The sequence below is a fragment of the Agelaius phoeniceus genome, chromosome Z (assembly GCF_051311805.1).
Source record: "Agelaius phoeniceus isolate bAgePho1 chromosome Z, bAgePho1.hap1, whole genome shotgun sequence".
NCBI lineage: Eukaryota > Metazoa > Chordata > Aves > Passeriformes > Icteridae > Agelaius > Agelaius phoeniceus.
Genome location: NC_135303.1, coordinates 30,689,009 through 30,702,610, shown reverse-complemented (window position 1 = coordinate 30,702,610; position 13,602 = coordinate 30,689,009). Strand labels below are relative to the sequence as shown.

General features: G+C 35.6%; 1 protein-coding gene across 8 annotated transcripts in view; it reads left to right on the top strand.

The window, feature by feature from the left end:
• DMXL1 (Dmx like 1) overlaps positions 1-13,602 on the top strand; it is a 76,027-nt gene that overhangs the window by 50,271 nt on the left and 12,154 nt on the right. For 7 of the 8 annotated variants that reach the window (XM_077171929.1, XM_054651844.2, XM_054651843.2 and 4 more), the window contains 8 exons: positions 4,541-4,701; positions 5,641-5,780; positions 6,124-6,209; positions 7,992-8,193; positions 9,436-9,553; positions 10,832-10,894; positions 12,736-12,822; positions 13,457-13,578. In XM_077171929.1, coding sequence (XP_077028044.1) covers positions 4,541-4,701; positions 5,641-5,780; positions 6,124-6,209; positions 7,992-8,193; positions 9,436-9,553; positions 10,832-10,894; positions 12,736-12,822; positions 13,457-13,578 — 979 coding nt within the window. Of the gene's footprint in view, positions 1-4,540; positions 4,702-5,640; positions 5,781-6,123; positions 6,210-7,991; positions 8,194-9,435; positions 9,554-10,831; positions 10,895-12,735; positions 12,823-13,456; positions 13,579-13,602 lie in introns of those variants that run through there. The other variant, XM_077171932.1, reaches the window with a different exon arrangement.

Sequence of the window (13,602 nt, the reverse complement as noted above, 5' to 3'; positions counted from 1 at the left end):
AATTGAAGGGAAGAAGGAACATTTTTAATACTAGGTTTTAGGGATCATCACTGAGATAGGGGCCTAGAGCTGTTGTGGGATCTCTATTTTTGGAGTTACTCAAAAACTTGAACAAACTAGGCCATCAATTACATCAGCCCTGTTCTGAGCAACGGGTTGGACTAAGTGTCTTTCAACCTATGTAATTCTAGGACTCAGGACTATGTGTTTTTAATGCGTGTTTATGTAAAGCAAATTTGGGGGAAATGTATTTCTCCAAAGCCCTTTCTTGGTCATATTGAAAAAAGATGGTGGGGGAGAAAGGGAAAAAAGTAGACCTCCAATGAAGCAGAGGGATTAGGATTAAAATCAGCTATATTTTTGTGCCTTTACTGTTTCTGACACCCAGCAGCAAATAGAAGTGACTGGAATGCTTATTCCAGCCAACTAGCCATATTGTTCTGTAATGTTATTTAGATTTTTTCCATGTCTTACCATTTTGTTATGCTTAACTAGACTATTTACCCTTATATTTACTTTTAGATTTTTTGTGAAATGCTTCCACTCTCAAATGGAGATTGAAAGCTAAAAATTCTGAACACTAATAATTCTAATACAATAAGACTATGCATGTTCTCTCCTCCTTGCCTCCTCTCCAATCCTTTAGTACATATTTAAATGTGGGTGTATTTCTTTTAAGAGAAGTTCATAATTCCATGTACAGCATTGGTTAATAAAGTTATGTTATTTCCCTTTCTGCTCTTTGCTTTAGTTGACTTGAGCATGTAGTAGCTTTGAATATAAAATTTCACTTAAATAAATATGCTCTTTCTCTTAGACTCAAATGGTAAAAACAGGAACCAAAAACCAGTATCTGGTAGTCTTATAAATCCCGAACCTCTATTAGGAATTATTTTTTATTGAAAACTTGTCTTAGTGCCTCTGTCACATAACAATCAGACAGAACAAAGCAGTTTGAATGCTTTTCAGCCGTGTTTCTTGTTTTTGCAGTTGCAGCAAATGATTTTGGCAAACAGAGCTAGCACATGGTGTTTTGTTTTCCAAGAGGCAGTTATCATCTGAAAAAGAACCTTGTTGTTGATTATAGTAGATTCTTTTCAGAATCACATTTACTGTATTTCGCTTGAAATCTACCTAAGCAAACTGTTTTATAATTTAAGTCTATATAGAGATGGTAAGTTCTTTATCATCCAGAAGGTTCTTAAGGAAGAATATATGTTTGTTTTAACAGTTAGAAATCCATAGCTTCATTTCATATATTCAGTTATTCCATGCTGCAAGAGTAAATGAAGGGAAGTTGAAAGCAATCTGGCTTTTAGTTCTTCCTGGGAAGGTTGAAAGTAACAAATCTTTTTGTTATTATTGCATGTCTTAGGACCCAACAGAAATTAAAGGATTTTCCTTGTGTGAAATAGTGCAATATTCTTGGAAAATAACATAAATTTTACTTTTGTCTTATAAGTAAAATAGGAGCAAAGATAAATGTTTCAAATAAAAAATAAAACACATGTAAAAGATTTTTAATTAGAAATAAATGAGAAATTTGAAAGTGTGTGTAATGGGTAATTTGAAATCCCAAATTACAGTCAGAACTTTAATGACATTTTTAATGTAGTTATATCTTTTAGAATGTATAAAAAGAAATCTGCTTTAGTAGTGTTTGTCATACTTAGGTGGTTGTTCTTTCATTTACCTCACATACTGAATTTTTTTCCAATGGCTAGCCTGCAGTATTCTTAGAAATACAAAGAGTGATCCAACAAAAAGGAATAAAGTACTTTTTTAGTAAAAAAGTAAAAACTTAAACTTACCTTTTGAATTCTGCTTAGAAAAACAACCTGCAGGCCTATACTTGCTCATTTCTGTATCATGCAACACTTGCTCCTTATTTCATGCCTAGTGAATTTCTTTTATTTTAAGTAGTTGCTACAGTTTAGCTGGAAATTCATAGTGATGCATGTGCATGCTCCTTAACTGATAAATTTTGAATAATGAGATGAAAATTCCTTGTACTGCAGTTGTTGTGGTTTTGACTTATAGCACAGGTAAGTGGATTTCAAATACTATCCCTAACAGGAAAAAAAATTATGATACAATATACAAGTGCAACACATAGTGTTATGATATTCCTGTTTCAAGATGAAAGATGGGATGTCTTCATCTTTTATTAGATTCTATATATGAATTCTTTTGTGGCTGTTGTGCTTTAACCCCAGCCATTACACCCTGCCTCCAAATGTCCTCCCCCTTCCTCCTCCTTCCCCCCACTTTATGTGCTGACCATGATGTCAGATGCTCTGGAATATCCTTTTGGTCAGCTGGGCCACCTGTCCTGGCTGTGTCTCCTCCCAGCCTCCCTGGCACCCCCAGCTCCCTCACCAGGGTGGAAGTGCAAAAGCAGGAAAGGCCTTGGCTCTGTGTAAGCCCTGCTCAGCAATAACAAAACATCTCTGTGTTATCAACCCTGTGTTCAGCATAAGTCCAAAACACAGCCTCACAATAGCCACTTTTGAAGAAAACTAATCTGCCCCAGCCTCAACCAGCCTAGTAGTTCAGCTGCTTGTGATGATAATGCTTGTCATCATATGTAGTCAAAAATCTTTCTGAATCCTGGAATAATATGTTTATTCCTGGTCCAGAAATGACCAGAAGTAATAAAAAAATTCCATTGACTAGTGTGAGTGCAGAGAATTTGTCCCTTTGAAGAAAACACATAAAAATTGTGAGGTGTGAAAATCCTGGAAGATTTTTTTTTAAAAAACCCTTGTATTTAAATCTTAATGGCCCAGAGTTAAAATTGCACTGTTGGCTCGGTTTGTGTTATGAGCAAGTAAGTCTTACATATGGAAATAAGTGTTTGTAAATTACCACTGTTCTTCTTTTGTTCCGACTGTTAGACTTTGTTTTCAAGTGATTGGAATACCCATAAGAGTTTTGAAGGACATTGTCTTTCAGGCACCTATCAAGACTCAGAAAGTCTCTTGTGGATAAAACACTAAAAAAATAAGGGTGTAGAAAATGCTTCATGGTAGTTTACTTCAGGAACAGATAGGTGTGCTGGCTCTTCTTTTGCCATCCTCAGCGTTATTAATAGGAGAAGGTAATTTTGGAAGCTTCAGTGGTTGTTAGTTTTGATGTTCATGTTAGTTCATTCTTGCAACTGGTCTGGCCCAACATGTTGGTGCTTGAACTCAGTGATAGAGATATCTGTCCCTCAGGTGAGTTCTTTAAACCTACAAAATTGCTTTCTTGGCTCATACTTATTACTACTGTTAAGGCAGCCCATATTCCTCTCTCAGCTAAATCAGTGTTCCAGGTTTTGTGGACTCCAAAACAATGTTCAAAAAAATCAACTTCCTTTTTATCTTCATATTTAAGCTTTCTTTGTTTTACCTAAGTCTTGAACCCCCTCTTAGGTTTCACTGTAGAAACTGGTCTCTGCACATTCCATGTATCTATTTGAAAACAGAATTAAAAAATCTTTAAAAAACTCCAACCATACAACAACAGGAACAAAACAAACACAAGCTCCACCTTCTACAATCAAGTAGGAAGTTGATTCAAGTCCATTTTCTTGGTTACAAAAGATGGCCAACAAATCTCCAAATGTAATTTCTTTTCTCCCTTGTTGCTTTCACTTCTGATGTGTTCTGGAGAGTCAGAACACTGACAATTGGTAACAAGTGACAATTGGTATCATTCCTCCTCTACCAATAGAAAGGCTGTATTGGAGTATGATTCCTAACAAGATCATGAAGTATTGCAGGGTATGAGGGGATACAAATATGTTAAGATATTCCTGAAATCTTGAATGAGCTATTTCCTTCAGTACTGTAATAATCAAGAATGAAAATAAAACCTTCCATTGACACTTCTTAGTTGGAAAGAAGTCAATGTTGGGGCAAGCGAGGGGACCTCTCTGCTCCTTGGATTTAGGGTGTTACTGCAAATAATTAATCTTTCCCTATTTAATAAGTTGTATATTAGATTGTGTTAGTTAAAATGTTATCTTTTATATTTGCTGAAGAAATGTATGTCAGGGCATGCGGATTTAGCAGAATTGTACTACTTAGAAAAAAAATACAGATCTCCACTAGAGGGACACGTGGAGTTACAAGTTGGAGCAGGAATGGCAAGCTTACGTATTTGCAATATATATTCTGAAAAACAAGTCTCCTGACTTGTCTTAAAAGCTAACATAATCAGTATTCAGTAGTTCTTATTAAGTAATTTAGTTTTGCCAGATCGTTGGCTTGAGTGATAACATTTGTCACCTTTGTAAGAAGAGATCTTCTCATGTGGTTATGGGTGTATTATTTGCAGGGAGTTTTTACATTCTGGAGTTCTAGTTATATATTAGTTTTATGTATTTGAGGATTAAAATTCTCTATGTTTAGTTGTTACATAAATGCTAAGGTGAAATTCTGAAAACTTGTCATGATGGAAATTTTTACTTTTCATTACAAATCTGTTTATTAAAAGCAATAGGGAGGTAGAGCAGAAGGTTTAAAGCAACATACTTTCTTTTCTTCTCACATAGATGATGGAGAGAAACAGCAAAAACATTACAGGCTTTCATCAAAAACCTCTGCAAAAGAGAGTTCTCAATTGCCTGCATTGCCATTGGTAGACCAACAATCATCTTACAAAGAAAGATTTATCCCTCCTGAGCTTAGCATCTGGGATTATTTCATTGCAAAGGTAATTTTTTGCTGTTTTGACAATTAAGTGTCTTCTATCACTTCTAGATTGGTAGTTTTTCTCAGTCATTATTCTAGGTACTGATGTGATAGAATCTGCTTGTTTTTATTGCTCACATTTAGCTTTTTCTAAAATGGAGCCTATACATATTTTTGAAACAGCTTTCTTGAAAACTGTTGTTATTCAAGGTTTCTTTTTTTCAGATAATGATATGAACAAATACTGTTGATTTTTATAATTACAGTGTACAAATGTGTAGATAATTACGGGTCAGGTATTTAGGGGGACAAGGAAATGTGAGAAGCATTTATCAGCTATTTCAGCTGGGTGAAGTGCATATGCATACACCCTGGAAATCAAATTATGTTGCCTTGCTAAGTCCATTGTGGCAGATCTTTCTTTCTAGAAAGTTACATACTTCTGTGGAGTTGTACACACATTTCTATATCAAGTGTCATCTACATAAGCAAAGTAAGTGTTTTTTAGGCTGGACAAAAAAGAAAAAGCAAATACTAAATAGCACAGTGAGGCAATGATAAAGGGCTGATCATAAATATGATCAGGGAGAGGATAGGATTTCTGTGAGCTCTCTGAAGAGAATACACCCTAGTGGTTTTGGCTTCTCCTGACAGGCTTGTGTGTCCCACATCTGGTTTGGTATATCTGGCAAGAAAATAAAATAAGACTTCAAAAACAGCTAGTGTTTTCATTTTCAGCATTAGAATTTTTCAGTAATGTAAAAAATAGTTAAGGTGTTAACTTATGTATGTAGTGCTTATGGACCATGAGGTACAACTCGAAATGTTACTAAATGGAGTAAGATGATATGTCTGCTTTTCATAAAAAGCTTCAAGCATTGTAACTATTCAGTTTTTAAAAGGTAATTTAGAATGAGATGTTGGCTAGAAGATATTTACAGAATTTTTTTGAAATTTTTAGCCATTTCTTCCATCGCAAAGTGGAGTGGAATATGATTCAGAAGAGAGTCAGGAAAGTGATGAAGATCATGAAGACAATGATGGAGATATGTTTGCATCAAATTCACATAACCAAGAGCATTCTAATTCAAATTCTTACAGGTAAGTAACACTTCAGAATGTAAGATATTTTGCCATGTCTAGACTTGCATTTCTGCTTTTTTATTTTTGAGATAATATACCAGTTACGTGATATTTTCATGTATTACCCAGTAGTTAACTAACTGTAGTTAATTTTCAAATCATTATTTTATTCATTTTATTAGTATGTTGTGTAGTAGTTGTGATTTTTGAATTCAAAGTACCTATAATATTCTAAAGTATGGTTTGTAGTTTTCAGTAGTTTATAATGAAGATTTGAAGGTCTAAATTTAAAACCTAATATTGAATAAGTGAGAAAATTATTTTCCTATTAGTAAATGACTTACTAGTGCTTTCTTGTTAGTTGGTCACTGATGAGATTGGCAATGGTTCAGCTGGTACTTCACAATTTGAAGATTTTCTACCCTTTGGCTGGACATGATCTTTCAGGTAATAAGCGGCAGAGTTGTCTCTCCATACCTAATCAGCACATTAAAATCAGCAATGTGTTGAATAATATGCATATGTGGTAGCTTTTAGTTCAAAAGTTCTTAGTTTTTTAGTGATACGGGAATAAATGTTCTGATAATGTTTATCACAGAGCAGGTATATTTATGAAATGACATTGCGGGTGGCTGAGATGAATGGGTGAGAAAGAATGCTCAGGTTTCCCTGTGCTTATGTTTTCTTTGCTTTTTAGTCACATAAGAATTTTTGCAATATTTATTTCCTGGTACAATATTTATTTCCACTATATTTTGTGATTGAAGTAACATCATTCCTACTCCTTGTTTCATAGACTCATAGAATGGTTTGGTTTTGGAAGGGATCTTTAAAAGTCATCTGGGTCCAACCCTGCCCACCACATTGTGGACAGGGACATCTTTTACTAGATAGTGTTGCTCAAAGCCTCATCTGACATGACCTCCTACATCTGGGGCATCCACAACCTCTCTGACAACCAGTTTCAGTGTCTCACCATCCTCATCATAATAATTTCTGTCTTTTATCTGATTTAAGCCTACTTGCTTGGTGTGAAAACTGCAGGCCCTAGCACTATCACTGCGGGCCCTGGCAAAGAATCTCTGTGTCTTTCCTGTAAGTCTACTTTAAATACTGAAAGGCTGCTGTATTGTGTCCCTGGAGCCTTGTCCAGTCCAGGCTGAAGAACCACAGCACTCTCAGCCTGTCTTCACAGAAGAGGTGTTTCAGCCCACTGACATGTTTTTGTTGCCCTTCTTTGGATCCCCTCTACAGGTCCCTGTCATTCCTGTAGGGGGGTCCCCGTTCATGGATATAGTATCCCAGGTAGAGTGTCACTAGAACAAACTAGAGGGGCCAAATTCCCTCCCTTACCCTACTGGCTGCCCTTTTGATGCAGCCCAGTATGCAGTGGGCTTTTTGGTCTGTGAGCCAAGTCATGCCCAATTTTTCATCCACTGGTATCCCTAAGTCCTGCTCCACAGGGCTGCTCTCAGTCTTTTCATCACTCAGTTTTGGTACTGGTGATTGCCCTGACACTTGTCCTTGCTGAAGCTTGTGAGAGTCACATGGGCCCACTCCTCAGGCCTGCCAAGGTCTGTGTGGGTGGTATCCCTTCCCTCCAGGACGACAGCTGCACAGCTCACCCTGGTGTGAGCTGCCTGCAGGTGTCTCTCGCTATCCTTTTTATGCCATTAGCAGAGACAAGGAACAGTACCAATCTCAACACGCATCCCTGTGGCATGACACTTGTTACTGATCTCCATTTGGACGTTGAACCATTGGATGTAACACTTTGGGGGATGTCATCCAACCGGTTCCTTAGCTGTCAAACAGTCCATCCTTTTTGCTCGATTTTCCTTGCCCTCCAGCACAGTCAGTTCACAATAGAATGCCAGTAACAGATTAGTTGGGCACAATTTGCCCTTTATCAAGGTGCATCAGCTTTCTCTTATCACCTGCCTGTCATCCATATGCCTTGGTATCTTCCAGGTACCAAGGATCAGTTTCATAATGATCCACTCCATGATATAATCTCATCAATATCTGAGAAATCTGTTCCCTTTTTTTAGCAATAATAGCCCTAAGCAGTTCATCTTTTTATACTTGCAAATACCTACTTGAGGTTTGAACAAAGCTTTCTTGTGGAGATATTCGAAATAAGCTTCAGTCTTCACCTGCTGGAATTATCTTTATCAAGGTTATAACAGAAAGGGGAGGGGTTTTATTATTATTTACTTCTCTTTCTAGAGCTTCCAGTTAGCTCCCCGATATGCCATGCAGTTTTGAAAACTTTACAGCGCTGGGAACAAGTTCTTCTCCGACGTCTTGAGCTGTATGGGGGTCCACCTCAACATTATATTTCAGTTCATGCTTCTGAAGATGCCCTCGCTGCTGGTCCTGCGTTGCTTCGCCACAAAAGTTTACTCGAGCCTACAAACACTCCTTTCAGGTAAGTCTAATATCTGTAAACACTGACTGTAATATCTTTGATATAAATTGAGTATTAGGTTGTTAGTGCACATGATAGATTGCAATTTCAATAACTATATGAAATGAAGGGTACATGTCAGATTTCATGCATCTCTGGTTTGAAGCAAGAGCAGGAAAAATGTACCACAGTTTTTAATTTTTTAAAATTCTTTTACTTACGCTTAACATGGGTTTTGAGTTTCTCCGGAAAAAGTATGCTTGACAAAAAATGAAGAATAAAACATTCATCTTGAGAGATAATATGGATTAGTGACAGTGAATTAAATAATTGCCTCACCTTTAGAGATAATAAAATTACCTCACAGTCCTATCAGTATTACCTAAATTCAGAGAAGAAATACTTACCATTTATAATATTTGCATACATATGATTAAACATAATTGCATGTTCAGCCAGAAAAGTGTGCTCAATCTCTCAAAGTGTAATTTTTTTATAGATTTCTGCCTTTTTAGTGTTACTGACACCTGTGGATTTCATAGACGGAATACAGAAAGTCTAGCTTTTTATTGTAAAATATTTAATCATGGTCACACTTTTAGTAACCCATGTTGCTTAAAAGTGATCAGTTTAACATGTATCTGCTGTCTGACATTATTTTTAAATTATGATTTAAAGCAATTCAGAGTTTGATGGATTTTGGCTTGTCATAAGCAGCTATATATAGCAGCTATATTTGTATTTATAAGTTTTGCTTGAGTGTGTCATTTCTAGGGATAAGCATAAACATTTGAATTTTGATTTGATTCTACAATCCTTCCAATTTTGTTACTAAAAAATCATGGATGCTTCAGAGAAGTTATACAGCTGATGATGTGTTCCTAGCAGGAAGTGTTAGTCATTCATTGTCCATATGAAAGGATCACTCTATAGGACTTAACAGAAATGATTCATATTCTAAAGAATGAGCTGGACTAATAAATAATCGATATACTGCTCTTACCATTATGTAATCTCTTAAAGAGATTTTCTCACTTGTCCTTAGATAGAAGGAGATGATGCTACATACTCTATTTCTTCTTCCTTTTGCACCTCCTCTCATGAAGAGGGTATTAAAGTGCTTTCAGATTGGTCTTAGTATACTGTCTACAGGTCTGTAGTTTTGCTTCAGCATTTCTTCTGACTATAGTTTGATTAGAATATAAAATACTGCACTCTTGTATAAGTATGCGCACGGTGCATTTATTCAACTTTGTTCTGTAGATCTAGCAGTCATGTTGCGCTGTCTGTGAAGAGGCTCTGGCAGTACTTGGTCAAACAGGAAGAAGTCCAGGAAACTTTTATCAGAAATATTTTTACCAAGAGGCGATGCCTAAATGAGGTTGGTATGGTATATAAAATGCAGAAAATACTGCGGGTCAATCTGTCAATTTTTGTTTAAGTTACTTGGCTGGCTTGTTTACTTCTGCTGCATGAAAGGTTGATGTATTTGTCAATGACTCCAAATCTACAGTATTTCATACAAAAAAATACTTGTGCCTTTTTCATAAAATACAAAAATAATCAGACTTTGACTGTAAAATGAAAACCAGCACAATGTTGCTACAATCAGTCTCTTCTTTAAGATCAGTATAAAAGCTGCCTCAAAAGAAGGACAAAATGGACCATTTCAAAGATTAAAACCAGTAATCTAATGAGCCAGAGTATCTGAAGTTTTAGTTTGTCTCTGCCATAGTCACCCTGGCTTTTATCCACTGCTTATGATCTACCATGTTAGGATTCAATTTTAATATGAAAAGTGCTCATGCAGCAATTAGTATTTCTGTCCCTGGTTATTTGTCACAGTGTCTAGTTGGATTCCTGTTCCAGATGCAGTTAGATGTTTTTAATTTTGGTTCTGTAATGAGCTTTTGGATTTTTTTATCTCACTTTCCTTCTTTTTCTTACTTACTGCTGCTCCTAATTTTGAAAGAATTGCTGGTATTACAGAAAAACTGTAGCATAGCAGAAATGGAGGAGAAAGAAGCAGATGTGAACAAATTAATATATGCAAGAGAAAGAATATTCATGACTAGTAAAGCCATGACAGCAGAGAGTTCTGCATGACCTAACCTTTGTGCTGTCACAACTAAAATATTAGCTTGTTTGGGTAATGTTGGCTAATTTTGTTCCCTACAGAGTGCAGTTAAAAGGAAAATTTTTCCTCTTTGCCATTAAAGTGCACCACTTCTGACCATATCTTATGTTAACACAGCCATGTTATGCTGTATGGACAGATATTGTGGAAAATTTTAGATGTGTTTTATATGTTTCAAGATAGGCTCACAGCCTTACAGAGCGTAATTTGCTTTATTTTCTATCTTGTTGCTGATAAAATGTCAGTGTAGACTGCTTATTTTTCAAGAAATTTTGCTTTTGGAATGGACACGGTGCTGTTACAGTACAAAGTAAATCAGTGTATTCTGTACTGAAAACAGAGTTTAGAGTTTGTTAATTATTCTTACTGTATAAAATATGCACCATGTGTTTGGAGACATGCTGTTGTGTTTCAGTTGTCCTGTGTTGGGTAAACAACAGGGAATGGAGGATTTCCTTTCTACCATGCATGTTAGGTCTTATCTTTATGCTTTGTTTTGTGGTGTTTCTTTCCTTGGTGAAGTCATTAGAGGAGCACAATGACACCATGAAAAATTCCGCAGTGGAGGAGCCCGTCATCAATAAGGTACACAGTAATAATCCTCAAATTTATTAGACCTAATATAATTATGATTTTTTTTTTGTCTAAATGGTGCTGATCTCACTTAAAAAAAAAAGTCTTTGCTCACATAGCAAACAAACTTAAAAATTTAAAAAATGCAAGGGATTGAGTTAAACGGTTTCAGAGTTTGTCTGAAACTTAATTATCTTAGCTGCATTAACCAGGTACAAACAATATCTGTTATCAACTTCTGTAGATTGGCTAAGTGAAGAACTGAAGTTGAGATTTGCCCAAGTGACAAAAATTCAGTAGTAGTATGATTGATACATGGTACCTACAGAACCTTTGATCAGTATGAGGTACAATAGTTGCTTTTAAGTGAAGGCAGTGAGCTGCACTTTGATCAGATTTTTAGCATGATACAAGTTTGCTACTGAAAGCTTTCATTGAACCTTATTTAAAAGATGGTGACAAATCAACCCATATAACAGTGTTTTAGCAACCATCTCGAAGGATTGGTGTGACATGCTGAAAAGGTAGAGTACTATGCCTAGATACTCAAATGAATACCATATTCCTTTCTTTTAGAAAACTAGTGTGAGAACAGAAATGTGAACCCTCTGTGGCTTGGGCTACCTTGTTAATCTTAATTATGTGATAATGCAGTATTAGCAAGTTGGTAATTGGAACTGGCTGGAGAAAAAATAATTTTAATTTTGTGCAGGTTTGTTCATCATAAGACACAAATCATGGTTTTGTATCTGTTTGCCACTGCAGTTTTGTCCAGCGTTATATACATAAAATTAATGAAGTATCAATTTTGTTTTGACTTGAAAAAAGATATTCTACTTCTTCATCTGTAACAGCTGTTTTTTTAGATTTTTGTAAAAGACCTTTTTCAGGTCTTTGACAGAAAAATCATACTGTTTTTCAAATAAAATATTATTGTTTAAATCTTTTAAAGCACAGAAAATTAAGAATTTGAAGCTGAGAGGCTTGAAATAGTTCTGACATAATTCTTTGGGTTTTTTTTTTAATTAAATATTACATTGATAACTCAGGTTTGAATTCTTAGGTCACCATTAATTTGGCAGTGTTATTGTTCTTACTGTAAAATTACTTTCTAACAGTCAGTGTCTGTAACCTATCAATTTAATTCTTTCAGTGCTGAGTTCTTTAATTTTAAAAAGGACTTGCTACAGTGCTGGTAGAGTTTAGAGTTTTGTTGTGTGCTGGCATGTACCTGATTGCATTTTTAAAATACAAAATTATAGACCATATTCAAATCCAGCATTAGATCACATGGGGAAAAAAAAAGTCATAGCAAAATGTTTATTGTTCTGACATGTACAGGATTTCAGAAGTATATAATTGCAATAATTGTGATTAGATGCACTGATGAAGTTCAAATTCATTTTCCTGTTCAGCAACTTGCCTGCACCTTCTTTTGAACTTTTTCATCAATTTCAGTGGCAAAAGGTGGTTGCTAAGAGTAATCATAGACTTAGCAACTTTTTTGAGAGCAAAACATCAAAATTCAAAATTTCAATCAACAGTGTGCTGCATGTAGCCTTGCTAGTTTTCAGCACCCCTGAAGAATTTGGAAATGAACACAGTACTGTGGCTTGTGTGACAAGTTACATTTTCTCTGTTGCTGTGGTAATCTTAACATGGCAATGGGAAGCTATATTGTTATACAAAACAATATGGTGTAGCATAATTGTTACAGGCTATATTTGTTGAGTTTTCTTAAAATTAAGGGGAAAAAATTTTCACATGTAACATTGTTATGTCTCTGTACTTTCAGTAAGAAGTGGTATTGCACAGAAGTTTGCATTTAAATGTGCTTTGTTTTTTAAATATAGATAGAAACAGATTTGGGATACCCTGGTGGCAAGGCAAGAATAATCCATAAAGAGTCGGACATCATTACTGCTTTTGCAGTTAATAAGGTGAGTATAAAGCAGATAGAATAACCCAACTGCTGTGGTTTCCACCTGATACACAGGCACACTGTGACTGGGTGAAATAGGCTTTGCCAGCCATCCTGCTGTTTTTAGCACCTACAACTTTTAGCAGACCCTTCTCTAAAGCACTTCAAAATTACCTTTTCATGAATAGTTCTACTACAAATTTTCTTCTGTTGTGCAATGAATCGATCAAAGGGGGAGGTGGCTTCAATTTTTTTTTAGGCTTGTGGGTAGGAGTATTTATCCTTTTCTGTCAAACAGGAAGTTATATTTTCTCTGTTCAGCCACATAACGCTTCAGAACTTGAGGAGGGGAGCCTGATTGCAAGCCTTGTAATATAGTTACCTGTTGCTTATTGTCTGAAAAAAGCAAGGAGGTACTTGAGCTGCCTGAGAGGTACAAGATGCAAATAGTGTGTGATACTATCCCAGATGCAAATAAGTTTTGAAAGGGAAATGTCAAGTATAAATGTACGTAGACTTGTAGATGTAAATGTTTGGGGTTTGTAAATTAAGTGTATATTTTTGTGAGCAACAGTGCCATAATCAGAAAAAAAATAAGTCAATTTTTGAGGTTTTCTTTTGCATCTGTCTTTCTGTATGTTTATTTTTTTCAGGCAAATCGGAACTGCATTGCAATAGCATCAAGTCATGATATTCAAGAATTGGATGTTTCTGCAATTTTAGCTACGCAAATCTACACCTGGGTTGATGATGATATGGAAATAGAAAATAAAGGGTATATGTTCTTTGTTTTCAGTAT